Source organism: Brachypodium distachyon, chromosome 3, assembly GCF_000005505.3.
Source record: "Brachypodium distachyon strain Bd21 chromosome 3, Brachypodium_distachyon_v3.0, whole genome shotgun sequence".
NCBI classification, from domain to species: Eukaryota; Viridiplantae; Streptophyta; class Magnoliopsida; order Poales; family Poaceae; genus Brachypodium; species Brachypodium distachyon.
In genome coordinates, this window is record NC_016133.3 from 29,618,316 (window position 1) to 29,637,368 (window position 19,053).

Consider the following 19,053-nt stretch of genomic DNA (forward strand, 5'->3'; position numbering starts at 1 on the left):
CTCTATCTAATGTTTTTAAGCAAAGAGGACGGCACCCCCTCCCCAAAATCAAAAGAACGTTATAGACTTTTTATGTTGGTATAGAAATAAAAATAAAAATAAGATTTTTCTCATTTCCTGCGGCGCCACATGACCAAGCTCGAAATCAATGAGGTTAGAGATTCAATTGATAGAAAAATATTGGGATAGAAGAGAAACCGAGGGAGCCGAGGTGAAGAGCGGTGCCATGACCGCCGAGAGCAGGCGTAGAAGAGAGACTGAGGCAGAGAACACGTGTTGGATAGGAAGAAAGCCAGAATGAAGAGAGAGCGCCTTATAAATTATAAATTCACCATCGTACCTTTCTTACCGAAGGAGTGCCGTGCAATCTGAACCGTCTTTGTGTTTGAATTTGGAGAAGGGAAGGTGTACAAGAGTAGAAGTGTTGAGTAAAATATTTGATACTCCGAAGAGTAATAATAATCCTCAGAAAAGAAATGAAAAAAAGCAAAACAGTTGGCAAGTTAGACACAGAAGCATGGACGTCGATTGATTTCTCTGCCTCCATTGCGATGCAGTACAATGTACAGCACCAAATCATTCAAAGCTTCAGGGTTGCCACTAAATACACCTGACAAGAATGGCCAGAAGTAATCATCCATCCTCCAGTGTTAGTGCCAAATTGGCCGGACTGGAGAGGGGGCCTCCTCTAAATGCAGCCAGAGCCTGCTTCTTCTGAAGATGGCACAGCGCAGGCTAATGTTGAATTCGTCCGTAGCAGACAGGGCTTAATTCCAAGCCTCTGAAGAGCAGCAAGTACCACCAAGAAGTTATTGCCTCAGTTTTGTGCAGGAAAGAGCCATTACGTCCGTGCCTGATGCTGCTGATTGAACCGTAATGGTGATGTAATGAGCTGGGGCTTTGCTGAGGTGTGATGGAAGAGTTTGCAGGTCCCGCAGCCAACAAAATCAGAAGTAAACTTCTATTGCTTGAACGGATGAAACATTCTGAATCATTGTTGCGCGAGGTCCAGCAACAGATGTTCGGACAATATGGCATCCTCCACCTTCCATATTCCATAACCCAAGAAAATGGAAAGCTTGAGGAGTAGAGCAATGATGTGAGTGACAAAGAACCAAGTGCACGTTGAGGCCTTTTAAGATTTACACATGAGCTTGGCAAGTTCCAACTCTTACCTGCACTTTTTCTAGCTCCCCGCGTTGTCTTTTGCAGCAGCTCCTGATGCACAGAGACGAGATGATACCTCTGATTTTGTCATGACCACAAGCATCGTCCACCAACTGATGCTACTGCCCCCACCCGGTGCGTTAGAATTTAGAGATCACATATCAACATTGGAAGAGCCGCATGAGCAATCATGGCACGAGCTTCAGATATCGTTTCAAGTCTTTATATTTGCGCCACGCCAGGTAGTGTTTCAAAACTGATTCTTCTAAAATAAACTACTCCTTATAACATTCGATACATTTGCAAAAGTTGAGATTGGCAACATATTAATCTTTCTTTTGCGCAAAAGCAACATATTAGTCATCAAGAACAACTAAGTGCGTTCATTATCTCTTATATTTAGCTTGATATTGCAGTCATTGTGTTTCCTGTTTCCTCACAAAAGATATTATGAGGTCAAACAGTAATAAATCGGCCAAGTGAGGACAGTTCTTTCTCTTGCAGAGTACAACTTTTACTTGACAAGCACATCCATGGAATTTACTACCCTTCGTGTCAATAATTGGCGAGACAAGTTTTGACATTTCAAAAGGTGAACAGTTCTCATGGCGAGTTCATTAAAACGTACAGTGAGAATTTAATTGCAGGACATGATTTTATTGTATTAATCAGATTTTTTCTACTCCCTCAGAGTTCAGACTAAAAAAACAGGAGTATGCTTGTAAGATAATAAGTCAACACAACATGACAACAAGATGGATGCGCACCGAATCACTAGTTTTCAGAACAGCACATTCTCTATGGCCTTGGATGCTGCCTTGCTGTCCGCCTTGGCAAACATATGCAGCCTCCGAAGCCTGAATTGTATAGATCCTAGTGCACCGGCCCAAAACTGAGAAAAGTAAGAATTGAAGCCAATGTAAACAAGCAGACAAAATTAATTAAGTACAGCAGAACATATGTTTTGAGTCAACATAATTTTTTTTATGGCCCACCCAATGGTAAATTAAAAGTACTGTCATTCAACTAAAAAAGGAGAACTGAAAAGGAGGAAGGTGAGGGTGAAAGGATGGACACTGTCAAAAGGGACCTCTTTTACCACTACCAGTTTACCAGCAGAGTAAAAAAAAAAGTTTACCAGCAGAGTAGGAAAAAAGGAGTGTTGGCAGTGCAAGTGCAACATGCCCAAGTGACCCATCACAGTCAAAAGCATTGGCAGTTTGCACAGTGAAAGGATCACCAATGGACCCATCACAGTCAAAAGCACAGAGCAGCACAATACACAAAAGTTGGCAAGTATGAACCCAATGGAGAACTCCAAGTAGAACCCAGGCTCATGTACGGCAGGAGCAGCAGCCGCTTAAAGGTGAGTGAGAGCATGAGCAATGAGCATAGCAAATGCAGAGCATAGAAGCAATAATGGCACAGGCAGTAATATCCCGGAGTCTGAGCAAGATACCACTGCTGTATATACAAGGGCACATGACAAGTCCACAATTCATGCATTGTCACCAGCTTTTCACATGCCAAGAACAGAAGTATACACAAGAATTACAGCACTTAAGGTGCAATATAGCACAAGATGGAATGCCAATAGCACTGCAACCCACATTACAAGATAAACAGTGATACAATATCTAGCTCCACTGCATTAATCTGGAAACTGGAAACTGGTAGCAGGTGATAAGACTACTAGGCCCTGGAAGAGGTCCATGCAGAATGAGCTGTTAAGGGTTACAATGAAGTTGAGGGATTAGAGTGTAACTCAGCATCAGATATGTATGTTACGCAAGACCATTGAGGCTACATGCTAACCCTACTTTTCTTTACAACAGGAACAAAGCTAACACGATGGGAGGCGCCTCTACCATGATGCTAAGGTGGAGGGCGCGTACAGACACATAGTGCTTTCTTGTCCTCAAAATCTATCAGTCTAGCTTCACCCATTTGTATCGGCCGGGGAGAGGACAGTCGTTCGCAAGATCGAAGTTGTACCTGAAGATTATTAACCCATAACACCCTGATGTTAGTGCAACACAACATCATAGTTTTTATGGAGCAAGATGCGAACATATATCACAACCACAATTCATCCGTAGTTGGCATTGGCAAAAATATGCAGATGAACAAATATTTAACTCAATAACTGATTAAGAGAACCAAGCAATACCGCACCTCTCGATAAAAGATTGTTGTTGCAGTTGCTCTGCAGCAGCGAAAAACTCATTCATCTCTGCTGAACTTGGGATAATGTGGCGGACAGGAGCTTGGACCCTCCGATGGGAATTCGAGTGGCTCAGTCTTGTGGTGGAGCCAGGAGTGCTTATCGTTTCCGGGTCCCTGATCAAGCTGCAGGGCGTCGTCTCCCTGGCATTCCTGAACCAGATACTCAAACTTAAAGAGAACCATTTGAACAAAGCATACAAAAAAAAAGGGAAGTTTCCGGGTCCCTGATCAAGCTGCAGGGCGTCGTCTCCCTGGCATTCCTGAACCAGATACTCAAACTTAAAGAGAACCATTTGAACAAAGCATACAAAAAAAAAGGGAAGTTTCTGGGTCCCTGATCAAGCTGCAGGGCGTCGTCTCCCTGGCATTCCTGAACCAGATACTCAAACTTAAAGAGAACCATTTGAACAAAGCATACAAAAAAAAGGAAATATGCCCTGCTAACCGAATCGGATTATACAATAAGAACACATATTAACATCACCCGTGGTCCTACAAAATATGGCATTTTGCCATATGAATATCTATCACATGCCATAAAAAGGCTAGCACGCAACCAAACACAAGGCCATACGAAACAACAAAATGGTTAGCACTGGAACCCCTGAACTCCCAGTCCAGATGAGTGGGTCAGGTTCTCCCCTCAGCTATTTTACTCCAGCCCCAGCATCCAAAGCTGCTGCCCAAGTTAGGCCGGCCACCAACAGTGGCGCAACAACACACATTGACTCTGCACCTGGTTATTATGCTTGGAGAGCCATGGATGATATTTAGACATGCGTTGTTCAGATCACACACATCCACCCTCGAAGTACTGTTTAGGCTATGCATGGGGAGGCAAGCTAGGATTGGAGACCCACTACTGTTCGGGACCATAATCCATTGAGGAAGTAGTACCATCAGGCCATGGCTAGAGACGCAAACGGCTCCCAGTTGGTGCATAAATGCGCTCTTGGACCATGCCATCCCCAAACCAAGACACCTCCAACTGTGGCACCTGCAGCCTTGATGGTGCAACAAAGATGACAACAAAAATGGCACAGCCTCCTGCCTGCCGAGCTTTGATCATCTCTATCTCGCTTTCTCTTACTTGCAGCCTTTGTCCCTTACAAACAAGTATCCCCCACAGGGTACTTTGGCTGATGGTGCAATGCATGTAGCTACAAAAGGCGCTATCCTACCACAAGGTAAATGGAGGCTTTGACCTGTGTAGGCAGCGGAAGAAGCCAAGTTCTCCAAGATAATATAGCCAAAAGCACTTGTTAGCTCGTGATACTTGCTAAAACCCAAGAACTGCAGGAGTTGTATCCTAACTTATCCTAAAATGTTCTTACATTCCCTACCCGGTGAACTGAATATCGCACACAAATCTCTGGTACTAGGTGATGGGAGGACTCCTACTTTCACTTTTTCAACATTTAATGGTGGCGACAATTTGGGGCCATAGCCCAGGAAGAGATTTTACCGGGACATGCCATTTTCTAACCTTCCAGAAGCCAAAGAAGTGACAGTCCAGTACTCCCTATGATCCTATATTCTTGACTCAAATTTACCCAAATATGGATGTATCTGTTCATTCTTAAAAAACGTCTAGATACATTAATATTTCAACAACAATTTAGGATCGAGTAGTAAAGAACCCATAAGAGAAATGAGGCCTACAGAAGGCTGAGGGTGTGTGGGTGTTTTTTTGTGTGGAGAAATTTCTTGCAAAAGGGGAGGGCTTACTGCTAAAAGATTGAGAGGTCCCTACCACCGCCATTAACCAAGCAAAGAAAACAAGGGGAATGGTGGAAAGGACGAGAGGGAAAGGGGGATGCTTTTCCCTCCCACTAAAGAATAGGAGGCCAGGGCACTGGATGAAACCCAACTAAGAAGATGCGAAGTACACCACTAGTGTTTTAATTGAGCTCTGGGTGCAATTATTTGAGTTAAACATGCAGCTCAATTCTTCAGAAAATCGAAACAAGCAAACAAATTGGAGTTTCGTGAGGTGAAATTGCATTTGGCGGAGTGCTTGGCACTTATTTGTACTAGTCCAAAATAGACTGCTGAGAGGTTCTTGGATAAAAATTTGGGAATGATTTCCAGAAGCTAAACGGGTTACGAGAAGGGAGAAGCGAAGAGGTTAGCAAGAGAAAAAGGCTTTACTTGATGAAACAAGCAAAAAGAGACCGAAAATTAAGGAACAAAGAACTGATTCCATGCTTTCAAATAGCAAAAGACGGGTCCCAGCCAAAAAAATCCCCCAAAAAAACAGCAAAAAGCGTTACAAGGAATTGGAAAAAAGCATCCACACCCGATTCGAGGGAGCACGCAGCACAAATGAAACAGAGCAAATCGGCAACAAAAATTCGAACAGAAGCGCGAAAAAATCGAGCAATTTTGTGGAGAGAAATAGTACTACTAGAACCCCCAACTGCAAACAAATACTCCATCAAGCAAAACCGTCGGTACGACACAAAACCCTAAACCCTAGCCTGGTAATAATGCCCCCAAAAGAAACTGAAGAAATTCGTTCAAGGGAAGCCTCACCTCTCCATGGCCATCAACTCGAGTACGTTCTCCCCGAAGGACACCTCGTCGGGCTCGGCTTCCGCCCACTCTGCGGCGACAAGTTCGGCCGCGGCCGCCCTTCTCCCGCCGCCGCACTTCCTCGCAGCCGGCTCCCTCGGCGGCGGCGCGAGCTTCTCCAGCTTCCGGCCCCGCAGCTCCAGGTAGTCCCCCTGCTCCTTCCCCACCTCCTGAGGCAGCCTCTGCATCGCGAGCGCGCGCGAGCGGGTGCGGACCCCGAGCGGCGCGGCGGTGACTTCCATGACGGCCACCTCGCCGGAGGCCTTGGCCTTGCGCATGTACTTGCCCATGCGCGGACGGCCGAGCTAGGGTTTGGGCGCGGGCTGCGCTTAGAGGATTTAAATGGCAGGCGGAGCGGGGAGTGCGAGGAAGCCCGGGAAAAATGGGGACGCACAGAAGGCTTGAAGAGGAGGGAGAGGAGAAGCAATGGGTGGGCGCTGCTATTTAGAGCAACTGTGGCGGTTACTGGAAAATCTGAACCGAAAGAACGAGTATTAAACGAGTATTCGGGGCACCGAATCAGTATTTTTCGGTTTTGACAAAACGCCGTTAGAACAGAAACTGAAAAACGAGAATGCTGTATCTGTTCTGTCCGAATCCTAGCAAAATTGAGTCAGGTTCAGCGCGCGCGGGCGGCCCGCGGGCGTAGGGCGCCGCAGGGGCAAGGCGTTGGGCGGCAGCGCACGGGCAGTCCGAAAGATCGGCATGGTCAGTATTTACATTTTTCTTTTCTTTGAAGGATACAAATCACTTAATCCTAAGGGTCACTAGATTACTCTAAAATGAATGCAACCCTATTATGAAGTGCAATAGCTGAAGCAACAATAGATAGCAAAAATGTAAAGAGGAAAATGATACCACACGCAGAGACGAAGATTTCACCAGAGTACGACTCTGTTTGGAGGAGTACTCTACCACAAAGGTAAATTCGTCACAAAGGCTCGCTCTATTCTCCAACTCACCACACCACAAAGGTGAGATGAGTTCTCACAACACCACAAAAGTGAGGTGAGTTCCACTAGCGACTTTCTTGAGGGCGAAGTTCAAATCTTTACAAACTTGACCGGGGCTAGCTCCACAACTCAATTGGAAGCTCACAATCCAATCCCCAAGCTCGTCAACACCAAGGGAGAGCTCAAGGCAATCGCTTCCGTATAGGGTTCCCAACAACCCAAGAGAAACGAAATCCACAAAGCAATCGAGGGGAATCAACTTTTTGACTTGGTGAAACCCTAGATCTTGATCTTCTCCTCCAAATCTTAAAGTATTGGCTTGGGGGATCAACTATGGAGAGAGATCGAGGGAAATGAAATTCTTGTGCTCTTGAGAAAAGAGAGTGGCTGTTCTTGGCTAAAGCTTGGGCAAAAGACCCGTTGGGGACGAAGGGTTATTTATATGGGGTCCCCAAAATCGAACCGTTATGCACTGCGCAGTGACAGGCCGGAACTTCCGCATTTTTCCCGATTCTACCCGAGAGCAACCCTAAGTTGGGGCGGAAGTTCTGGCTGGAACTTCCGCCACCTGGACTGCAGACAGATCATAACAAGTTTGATTTTGTTCCTTCTCTCTCATTCTTTTGGGGTAGGCTTTTTAGTGGGTGCAATTTGTGTAGTTGTGTGCGTGAATTTGATTCACCAATTACCTTCTCTTGTGGATTCCCTCTTAATAGTACGGATGTCCTACCACTCAAATCGAATTGAAAACACCGCTAACATCGCTACGCTTCTTAGCAACTTGAGGGTCCACACCATCGTCTTGTGCCAATTTCTTTATAAAATCTGAAATACACAACGTGTTGTCGTCACCACCAAAACCACTTAGGAGAGAAATGCTTTTCACAGGCGACGGCCATGGCGGGGCTGGCAGACAAAGAAAGCGCGGGCTGAAATTTCAGCCCGCCCAACCGTTTTCACGAGATGTTCGGAACCTAGAAATCCCGAACTCCGTTCCGAGTACGTTCGGATTTTTGCCTTGCGAGATCGGTTCAAAGAAAATCGGGTTCAGATTGTGTGTTTAGGGTATCTGTTTTGGGCCATTTTTTCCTCCCGAACCCTTAAAGTGACGGTTATTTTTTGGTTTTTGCCTCTTTTAGGTATGTGCTAGAGATGTTCTTAGAGCTGGAACTTTCATGTGAGAGAGAGAAGGGGAATAATTTCTTGAAGTTCCTTTTCCATACGATTTTATTTTATTTTATTTGGTTTTTGGAGAGAGGAACTTTTGGGAATTTATTATTCCTTTGATTTGGAGGATCTTCTGCACCCGTTGTGTGCATTTGCATTTCCAAGGATGGATTTGGACTAGATGGATAGAACCGTGGGCAACACCATAAAAAAGATAAAACCTTTGACAAGAGAGAATTAAGTTGACTCTTGATTGAAAAAGTTCGCTCCTCAAATATTGAGTTGACGTCATTGTTATCTATTTTTGTCCTATTTAGTTTTAAGTTTTTGTAGATGTAGTTTTAAGTTCTTATATGGAATCACTTTAAAAAATATTTTACGCACAAGTTATTTTAACCTCGATATGGGATAAGATTGAAACCAAAAGAGTCAATATCTCAAGGACTAACTTTAGCTTTAGGATTGACATTAGTAAAAATTATATTAGTATTTGCTTTATTAAACATAATTTCTTTTTTAGAATTCAGGCAAGACAATTGCATGAAATATGTAATATTCACTTCACTTCCTAAAGAAGGACATCTTAGTTTTATACTAAGTCAAACCTTTTCAAATTGACCAGGTTTATTGATAAAAAAAATATCTCCATCTACAATATGAAATCAATACCAATATGTTGGCCATTAAATATATTTTCATTTGGGTATTTTTTTTATTGTACATTCTGGTATTTTTATCATACAAGTTTTACAATGGTTGGCGATTTTAAGGACCGTCCAACCTCGTTGATCGAACGGTGGAGCAATAAAAAGTACTACTAACATTATCGATTTAGTTTTAACTAAAAGGAATTAAATGACGGGGGCGCATAGGGAGTGCCCGCGCACTCCCTGGCCTTACGGGGTGCTCTTCCGACAGCCCACGGTAGGAAAGTTCAGTACGGAGTACTACTCTCTATTTCCATAAACACAATACGCGGCCGCAAAACAACAATACGTGTCCAGATCCCTCGTCTGTGTACAACTTTCTGCATGCTCTCTTTATGAACTACGACCATCAAAACGACAAATAATTCACGAGTGCACTACGGCATTCACAACTTGTAGGAACTTTTGGCCAGACAAATCTGCGTTTCAGATCAAAGTTGCATCACATAGATTTTCCTCTTTCTCTTAGTACTATATCATGTGAAAAAGCTTCAACCATATCTCTCGCCTCACATAGTCATATGTGACTCTGTTTTCTTACACTAGCAAGTAGCAACAGGTGGTTCATGCTCCTTAATTACTGTCTGAGCTCATTTTGTTCTTGAAATGTAGCTTTGTCCTCGGTCTATTAGTTTCCAAACTTCCGCCTTTGGCCTTCCTCCCTGCACTCACTTCAACACTATCTTTTGAATAATACTCCCTCCGTTCCATAATTCTTGTCGAAATCTTAAATGTATCTAGACACCTTTTAGAAAAAGATACATCCATTTTTGAACAAATTTGAGATAAGAATTATGAAACGGAGTGAGTACATAACCTGTTGAACACCCCAAATTAAAGAACACTGAGGGTTACGACACAAAGTCAAATGACTTGACCCAATAACATGATAAAGTTACATGTAACTTAGATGAACTAATCATATACAGTTAGTACACATATCTATTTTTGTGCTTTCCTTATCGTCATATTTATGATCATTATCGTTTGAACATCATGCTTTCACACAATTTTATCACTTCCAGTTTTCGGGAGACTACATTAGCATAGTAATTAAAATGACATAGGAAAAAGTGATGCCCTAATGATGTGTATGCATGCCAATAATAAAGGTTGCATGTATCAATTGTTGAGAAGTTACATTTAAGTTCTCTTCTCATAATTTACATGTACCTAGACACCGAAACTTCACCAAAACTACATGAATTCCTGCAAAATTTACATCATGCATCTGTGCATTGAACATAAAGGTATAGAACATGCTATAGAACTTACATCCTGACCATGCATATCGATAATTAAGGTCATAAATTCAACATCTCAGAATTTACATCTACCTAGCTAGTCACTAAAACTACATGGAGCTGCTGTAAAACTACATCTTGCATAGGCATACCAGAATTAAGGGGTATAATCATCGTGTTAGCATGTAAAACTATAAATTCTTGCTGTAAAACTACATCTTGCTGTAAAACTATAAGTTCAACATCTCAGAATTAAGGGTATAATCAGTGTGTTAGCATGTACTTTAGTGCTAATCAAGCACGGACAAGTCACAGCAAGCAAGCACAAAATTGCTAGCAGAACATCACTCAAGTATCAATATAATCAAGCAAGCAATCACTACTCCGTATATAGCAACCCCAATTAGATCACATATCATCAGCACTTACATAAATACATCTAAGAGATCATGAAAGTAACTCTTCAGATAAAAACTACATCTACTGAACTCATGAAAGTAACTCTTAGCATGAAACTACATCCAGCAGAACCATAAAGTAACTCTTAACTGGGAACTACATCCAGCAAAACCATAAAGTAACTCTTAACATAGAATTTACATCTGAGCAAGTTTAGGCAAACACTGACATAGCTTACATCTAGATCTTGTTCAGTTGTTCTCCTCGCCAATGGCGACGGCAAGATCGTCAAGCTACTAGAGCCAGCATCGATTGCTCAAAAACCCACAATCCAGACAAGTGAGAGAAGCTGGGAAGAAGCAGCGGGCTACCATCTGGCAGGGAGGGCAGGCGCGGGCGACGGCGATACCAGCGTCGAGGAGGCACATGGGCTCCACCTCCGGCAGCGACACCACGTCAAGCAAAACAAATCAAAGTGGGAACTATTCAGCAATACCAAATGGCACATAGAACCTGAGAAAGAAATTATGTCACCTGCCCAGCACCAAGCTCTCGTATCTAATCATCCAACTAATTAATCAAGACCACTGAAGGTACCGTAACCAAACTCCACACTTCGCAATTTGCGGCAAAATAATCAGCCGGCCAACAAGCAACCCCTAAACCAATATGCAGTTATCAATCAGTCGGTCATCAGGCAACATCAACTAGAGATCAATTTTAAATCAGCCAACGAGAAGCAGCAAGTAGCAATCGGCTTCCAATCAGGTAGTGCTAGCGCTACAGAGACTGCACAGGTGTTTGTTCCTTCCCATTGACAGTAAACGGCAGAAGCAATCAATCGATTTCAGGAGCACTGGACTAATTGAAAGGCTGTACTAATCCATCCGTAGGAAGCTACACCGGTAATCCTCTTAGGCATCAACCACACGAGCTTATACTTGACAGCAGTGATGAAAGCAAATGACGACGACGACGGTACGAACCAGCGACCAACGTGAGTAGTTGCGGCCTGCGGAAACCCGGGCGGCAGAAGCGGCGCGAGGAAGTAAGCCGCGGTGGTGGCGCTGCAGCAACAACCCTAAGGCGCAGGCGGCTGGTATTTGGGGAAGAGATAAAATGCCGGGGGCTGGGGGCGGTGGCAACTAGGGAGGCCTGGTGTGGGGGCGCGCGGGAGTGGGGCGCGCCAGCGGCGGCAGCGGAGGCCGGGGCTTGGGTCGCGCCGGCTGCGGTGGGGGAGGCCGGCCGGGGGGTGGGGTGGCGCCGGCGGCGGCAGGGGAGAAAGGAAGCGAGGCGAGGCGTGCCGGGGTGGGGGTGGGGGAGACGAAGGGGAAGAAAGGGTTGAGTGAGTTGAGGGACGAGCAGTGTCAAGTGAGCGCTTTGCGTGACCAGAAAGTGCGCACGCACAAAATAGAATCGGCGTTAAATAACCATCTAATCTATTTTGTGCCCGAGCACTCCGTTGGCGTCAGCGATGCACATGTACAACTCCGTTGTTGTCCGCAGGTGTCCGGGGTCGTGGGCTCGGCCGCGAGGCGCTCTCCGTGATCTCCCAGCTCTCGGTGCGGAGGTACATGTACTGCCTGCCCCCGCCCGTGTCCAAGAGCGACGGGAGGCTCGTCCTGACGCAGACGCCGCCGCCGCTGTCCATAGCGCGTCGGAGCGGGTCGTCGTGCCCATGTCCACCAGCTCCCGCTACCCGTCCTACTACTACCTCAACCTTGACGGGATCTCCATCGGCGAGTGACGGGGCCATGTCCTTCAGGAGGAACAGGATCAACGGACGATGCCCGGTCCAGCTGGGGCGCTGGAGTCGCCCGTGTCCAGCTCGGCCGACGGCGACGGCAGCGGCACGGGGACGGACACGTACGGGATGATCATCGACATCGCGTCCACCATCACGTTCCTGGAGGAGTCGTTGTACGAGGAGATGGTGGACGACCTGGAGGAGGAGATCAGGCTGCCGCGAGGGTCCGGGTCCGACCTGGGGCGGGACCTCTACTTCATCCTGCCGGAAGGGGTGCCCATGAGCCGCGTGTAAGCGCCGCCTGTGTCGTTGGCGTTCTAGGGGGAGCGGCTCAGGCTGGACAAGGAGCAGATGTTCGTAGAGGACAGGGCCAGCAGGATGATGTGCCTCATGGTGGGCAAGACGGACGGGGTCTCCATCCCCGGCAACTACCAGCAGCAAAATATGCAGAATCATGTACAACAGTACAACCTTCGTCAGGGCAGGATCACGTTCGTCAAGACCACTTGCGAATCCGTGCGGTAGAATGACTAGAATTGATCTTGCTGTACTTGGTTAGGCATCGTGAGTTTGTGACGATTCTATCATAGAGTATCGATTGAGCCAAAACAAATTTGGACATTGCAGAGGATAGATATATACCGATGTTCATCTCAGTAGTCTGAAATCTAAATTACACAGGAAGGAGTGCCTGTTAATAGCCAAAATTAGTGAGCAACACACGGGGGGAACTTGATACAAATTGTTTATTTTTGCCATGTGATCCTAAGAGAGGGTATACATCTACTCCTTATATTGGTCCTCGGTGAAAATTAAATCGAAGTAAGCATACCAGCCCTCATCAGGCCATTTTACTTCTGTATGTCTCCAATGAGAATTTTATATATTGCCATCTACAGATGGACATGAATGTATGCACAACTCACGAGTTGTTCAAATCTTACAGAATAAAGATATTTTCCGCAATAATCAACTAACTTCATAATTTTTCACCACCGAACGAGAAGGGGGGAATGCAATCTTTTATTAAGATAACATGGTGCTTGAATACTCGCGCACAGCATTCGACAAGTCCTGTGATGCATACTCGAGTTTGAACAGACACTCTTTGTTTGGTCCAGCTGCGCCTACAACAAGGTAGATTTGCCTGAACATAGCACAGATTCATGGAATTAACCACAGTTTCATTTCAAGCACAATAAAGCTTTTAAGTTGAACAGGGCACTACTTGGCCATTTCTTCCAACGAAGCAGGACCCAGATAGTTTACATTGGCCTCCTTGTTTGTTGTGGCTAAGTACCTGTTGGTAGAGTTTGGTTCCATCAGTTTTTTTTCCAGGAAAAATCAATTGTACCAAGAGCTCATTTTATGACTACAAGACCACTTACACCATCATATTTTGGAATGCTGGTGTTTTTGGGGAAGAATCCTGAAACATATCAAAATATATGAGTAATTAATTACACATCGAACATTCTAGAGCAAGAGAAATCATTCAAGTACTCTGTTAAACTGTATCTCTGTATACAAGTCAAGGTAAAGCTTCTCATCATATTGCTTCTCTCTTACTTCTAGATACTGCAATTCAAACGTGAAGGTTATAGCCACTAGAAGCAAGGTATGCAATTCAAAGTCAGCTTACCTTTTGAGATCAATTCAAAGTCAGTTTATGAAAACACTGATCGGCATTATTACTTCAATACTCAATCGGGCTGCCAAAAATAGCAACTAGACAAAGGTATCCGAGTTTCAATGAAGATACATTTTCTAATGAAAACTCTGTTTTCCACGGGACATGATTGAATCATCAACATCTCAGTGAACTATGAAATAGAGGATATGGTACAATTACCAATCTATTAAAAATCAACAACCATGGAGTACAATATATTGGTGAAAAAACTTACCTCGGGCGGCGGCGGCGGCCAGGGCCGCGCGCGGCGAGGCTCGAGGAGGGCGGGGGCCTCCGGATCCGGCCGTGGGGTGGTCGGCGGCGGCCCGAATCCAGCCGGGGGGAGGGGCGGGGGGGAGGCGGCGTGCGGCGGCGGCGCGAGGGGAGCGCGCGGGTGACGGCAGCACGGTCGGAGCCGGAGGCGACGACGAGGGCGGAACGCGTGGCAGCGGCAGCGGGAGGGGAGCAGGTGGGAGGCGCCGCGCCAGGGGGAGGGGAGGAGGTGGCGGCGGTGCGAGGTGGGAGGAGGCGCGCAGGCGACACAGAGGGGGAGGAGGTCGAGCAGGGGAGGGTCGGGGAAGGGGAACGGATTGAGATTCCGGAAGACTGGAACGCTGGGTAATCTGACAATGAACGGATGGAATTAATTCGGGAGTACTGAGAAGTACTCGCCAATCACCGTAAAAGAGCTTTTTTTTTATCAATGAATTTTGATCAAATTTCAAAATTCTTGACTTGTAGTAAAACAACCGTGTCATCTTTAGTGAACTTAGGAACCACATGCAACAAAAAGCGTTAGTATTTAGTAAGGCTCCTTTTGGGTTGAGGCACTGGAATCAATCAGGACATAGAATTAAACTTCTAATCTGGATTCCATTAATTATATTTCTAGTGTTTGGAGGGGAACAATGGTACCGCTACGTGAGAGCTAGCACCGCATCCTTTGGTTCATGCGCGCCTAGGGGTACTTGTCGCGAAGTGGGAGGAATGGCACACTACGTGACATAGCCCAGATCCAATTTCATGTTTTGTTACATGATTCCCATATGAATATCTTGCATGAAACTTGTGTATTAACTAGGGAGAGATTGAGTGAACTATCATGAACCCAGATCCATTAATTCCATAATAATAGTAAAAACCGTCGGCTTGTCCTCTTGCACTGATTTGACTGTTTGCTACTTTCTTTACTTTACTGCATTCTACTTTCATTCAATCAACTCCCTCTTGTTATTTTAATTTGTTTAGTGCATAAATAATTAGAATTGTGACACTCTAGTTTGAGAGAAAATAGCTTTACATTCTTACTTCTACGGTTCGATACCCAATACTTCTACATCAAGAGGTGTTACAACTATCCCCTGGACTTGGGTTATCAGCTGGTCAGGCTTCTTTCCCTTGGCTCGCTGTGGCGGCGGCTCTTCCCGTTCGTGGTGAGTTTGTGTGGGCTACGGGTGAAAACTTACGACTTAGTCGGTGCCGATGAGGATGGTGTCGTCGGACGTCGCTCCTTTCTTAAAGGCATCATCATGCAGCCCCGGCGCATCCCATCGCCTCGTGGCTGAGGTGTCTCTGAATGAAAACTCAGGTTCGGTTATTTGGATTGGGTAACGGTGGCGTCTTCGAGAGCTCTCGACGGTTGGGGAAAACTGTTTGTTGCGGTGAGTCTGGTTTGGACTTGACCAACACCATGGAAATCATATGCTTGAACTGCAGAGGCTACGAACAACCCAAGGCAGTTCAAGGACTACACCCGTTGGTGGAGCAACACAGTCCGGAGGTTCTCTTTCTACCGAAGAAGAAAATGGCAGTAGAAAAATCTCAAATTTTATATTAAATCTTGGTTTCGAGAATGCTACTGGAGTCATTTGTGAAGGGAGGGCCAAGTGGAGGTTCGGTTCTGACGTGGAAGAAAGGTATTATCATGTGCCTGAAATCTCTTAAGACCCTTCCAAAGAAAAATCTCTTAAGAGATTGCATATCGATACCTAGGTTTGTCCGAGGACATTGGTAACACTTTGTGGAGATTCACGTTTTTTTGGTAAACCAAGGGGCAACAAAAAGGGAATCTTGGCATCTGGTAAAATCTCAACAAGTGCAAGAGATTTTAACGAGGTGTACGGAATAGGAACACTTTGAGGAACACTTCGAGGAAGCACTGAAGGAGTTGAGAGGTAAAATTATTTTGTTTGTTCGCAGTGATACATGTGTAGTGATTTCACTAATTTGCAAGCTCTATTATTCACCGATGTTCCTTCATCTATTTAGTCGTCCCTTTTGAATTACACCAAAATATCTATTATCTATTACTATCTATTAAATTGGAGTTGGTGGTAATGGTACGGTCGCAGTCGTCGCCGTAAGTTAACTTCGTTAAAATTACAACCAATATGTCACTGTCCGTTATTTTCTTACCCGCATGCCGACCTCAACGGCGCCATGAGTTGCCTACACAGAAAATAAAAATAAATAGTTTGTGATTTTGTTGACCCGTAGTAACGCGCGGGCACACCTGCTATTATCTATTAAATTGAGTTGGTTATTACTATCTCTACTATTAAATTGGAGTTGGTGGCGAAGGTTGGATGCTGTAAGTCAACTTCGTTAAAATTACAACTAATACCACTGTCCGTTATTTCCTTCCCTTCTGTTTTATTCACGATTTCTCCTTCTCCGTCTTACCACCGACGTCATCATGCCCGCATGCCGATCTCGACGGCACCATGACCTGCCTACACGAAAAAGAAATAGTTTGTGATTTTGTTGACCCGTAGCAACGCGCGGGCACGTGTGCTAGTGTTTTTGATTACACGATAGAATTAATCTACTCCCACGGTTCTGAAAAAAATTGACGTGTTTAATTACACGATAGATTTTTTCAGGTCCCTTTGAATCGGTCATAATCCATCGATATGGACAAGGCCAGTCTACCTAGGCCCAGTTTGCTCAGCCCGGCCTAAATAGCCCATAAAGTCTTAGGAATCGAGATTTGGCTGTTGCTCGCGTGGACCCGTACAGGGTGTGCATCGTCGACCTGAGAAGCCCTATCAACAGCTCCAGGCCCAGAGCCCCGACCATCCCCCCGAGCTCCGATGGCTTCCGCCGCTATGGCCGCCTCTTCCAGAGCTCTGCTCCGTCCGCACCGCCTCCTCCTCCTCCCCGACCCACGCAGCCGCCGCCGACTCTCCGCCATCGCCGCGGTTTCCGCAAACGCCGCAGCCGCCGCCTCCACGGCCGTCCGGCGCAGCGTGGTGGACGTGCTCCGGGAGCGCGGGCTCGTGGAGGCTACCACGTCCGAGGCGCTCGGTTCCTCCCCCTCAGCCGGCGGGCAGCAGCAGCAGCTCAAGGCCTACTGCGGCTTCGACCCCACGGCCGAGAGCCTGCACCTCGGCAACCTCCTCGGCCTCGTGGCGCTCTCCTGGTTCCGCCGCTGCGGCCACACCGCCGTCGCGCTCGTCGGCGGCGCCACCGGACGCGTAGGAGATCCCTCCGGAAAGAGCGCCGAGCGCCCTGAGCTGGACCTCGCCGCGGTAGCCGCCAATTCCGACGCAATTAAGTCCCTCATCGCCCAGATCCTCGGCCGCGCTCCAGAACCTTCTCATTACAGCAAATCCGGTAAAAACGCAATCTTGGACGAAAATGAGCATGCCCTGGCCAATTCGTGCCAGGGTTTATCAGAAAATGTGGGGGGAAAGATGGGTTCCTTTGTGATCCTGGATAACTACGACTGGTGGAAGGATATCACACTACTTGATTTCCTCAAGGAGGTGGGCAAGTTCGCTCGTGTTGGGACGATGGTTGCCAAGGAGAGTGTGAAGAAGCGGCTCAATTCGGAGGATGGCATGAGCTACACTGAGTTCACTTACCAGCTTCTCCAGGGCTATGACTTCTTGTACATGTTCAAGAACATGGGTGTCAATGTGCAGATCGGAGGTAGTGATCAGTGGGGAAACATCACTGCAGGAACTGACTTGATTCGGAAAATTCTCCAGGTCGAGGGGGCACACGGTCTCACATTCCCACTCTTGCTTAAGAGCGATGGGACGAAGTTTGGGAAGACAGAGGATGGGGCAATTTGGCTCTCGTCGAAGATGCTCTCCCCATACAAGTTCTACCAGTACTTCTTCTCAGTGCCAGATGTTGACGTCATTAGGTTTATGAAAATCCTGACGTTCTTGAGCTTGGATGAGATTCTCGAGTTGGAAAAGTCGATGAAGAGGCCTGGCTATGTCCCAAACACGGTCCAAAGAATCCTTGCAGAAGAGGTGACACGATTTGTTCATGGTCAGGAGGGATTGGAGGAGGCCTTGAAGGCAACTCAGGCCTTGCGGCCTGGGGCTCAGACGCAGTTGGACTCGCAAACAATTGAGGGGATAGCAGATGATGTACCATCATGCTCTTTGCCATATGACCAAGTACTGAAGTCTCCCCTGGTTGATCTGGCTGCCTCTACAGGTTTGCTAGCTAGCAAGTCAGCAGTTAGGCGGCTTATTAAGCAAGGTGGTCTATACTTGAATAACATAAAGATCGACAGCGAGGATAAATTGGTTGAGGAAGGTGATATAGTTGATGGGAAGGTACTGCTGCTATCTGCCGGAAAGAAGAACAAGATGGTTGTTCGTATATCTTGAATTCTTGATTGTTCTAATTTGTTCCCTCTATCTAATTTTTTTGGCGATGAGGAGAAGAAGTGATATCACGAGCTCTGTATTCAGATTGGCTGCCCGTGAACATACAAATTGCTTTATTGGAAATGCTATACCAGCAATCTTGTTACCTTTTCCTTTCATGAGAACTTTTTGTGTGCCCTCTGCTGTTCGGTTTTTTCCCCTGTAATGTACTCACTTGTGATATTGATCTCCTGCTGGACCAGACCTGGACTAAATGTTTTGCTTTAGTGTTGTGGGTCTCCTCTTTGTTCCTAAGTTACCAGATATTTTTGTCAACTCTTGGTTGATTTTCTTAGACTTTGCTTGATTTGTTATTTTGGATTGATCAAATAGCTAGGAAGATACGACTTACAGTTACAGTTGATAATAATTAGTCTCCTGATTTAATTCAATCCCGCGAGTTCCCTACATTTGTATTGTACTGCAACCAAAGCTTCAGTATCTCTCAATAATTCCCCCATTCACTTTGTGGTGACATCATGAGAGTTCCTTTCCTAAAAAAACATCACTGAAAATTCTGTGCTTCG

General features: G+C 45.9%; 2 protein-coding genes, 1 long non-coding RNA gene and 1 pseudogene across 3 annotated transcripts; 2 read left to right on the forward strand and 2 right to left on the reverse strand.

Annotated features, from left to right (window-relative positions):
- Window positions 1-2,657: 2,657 nt before the first annotated feature.
- Window positions 2,658-6,431, reverse strand: LOC100835341 (cyclin-dependent kinase inhibitor 4). The gene is made up of 3 exons (XM_003573996.3): window positions 5,929-6,431; window positions 3,343-3,543; window positions 2,658-3,162 (listed from the first exon to the last, which is right to left on the reverse strand). Exons 1-3 carry the CDS (start codon window positions 6,255-6,257, stop codon window positions 3,096-3,098), a joined length of 597 nt encoding a protein of 198 aa, XP_003574044.1. The 5' UTR covers window positions 6,258-6,431; the 3' UTR covers window positions 2,658-3,095.
- A 3,968-nt stretch (window positions 6,432-10,399) lies between these two features.
- LOC112272057 lies at window positions 10,400-11,814 on the reverse strand. Its single transcript, XR_002965752.1, has 2 exons — window positions 11,424-11,814; window positions 10,400-11,096 (listed from the first exon to the last, which is right to left on the reverse strand). It is a non-coding gene; the product is annotated as an uncharacterized LOC112272057 (long non-coding RNA).
- Window positions 11,815-11,939: 125 nt separating this feature from the next.
- Window positions 11,940-12,709, forward strand: LOC100846214 (annotated as a pseudogene).
- Window positions 12,710-16,853: 4,144 nt separating this feature from the next.
- On the forward strand, window positions 16,854-18,765 carry LOC100835648 (tyrosine--tRNA ligase, chloroplastic/mitochondrial). Its single transcript, XM_003573997.3, has one exon. The coding sequence runs from the start codon at window positions 16,949-16,951 to the stop codon at window positions 18,485-18,487; it is 1,539 nt and encodes a 512-aa protein (XP_003574045.1). The 5' UTR covers window positions 16,854-16,948; the 3' UTR covers window positions 18,488-18,765.
- The last annotated feature ends 288 nt before the right edge of the window (window positions 18,766-19,053 follow it).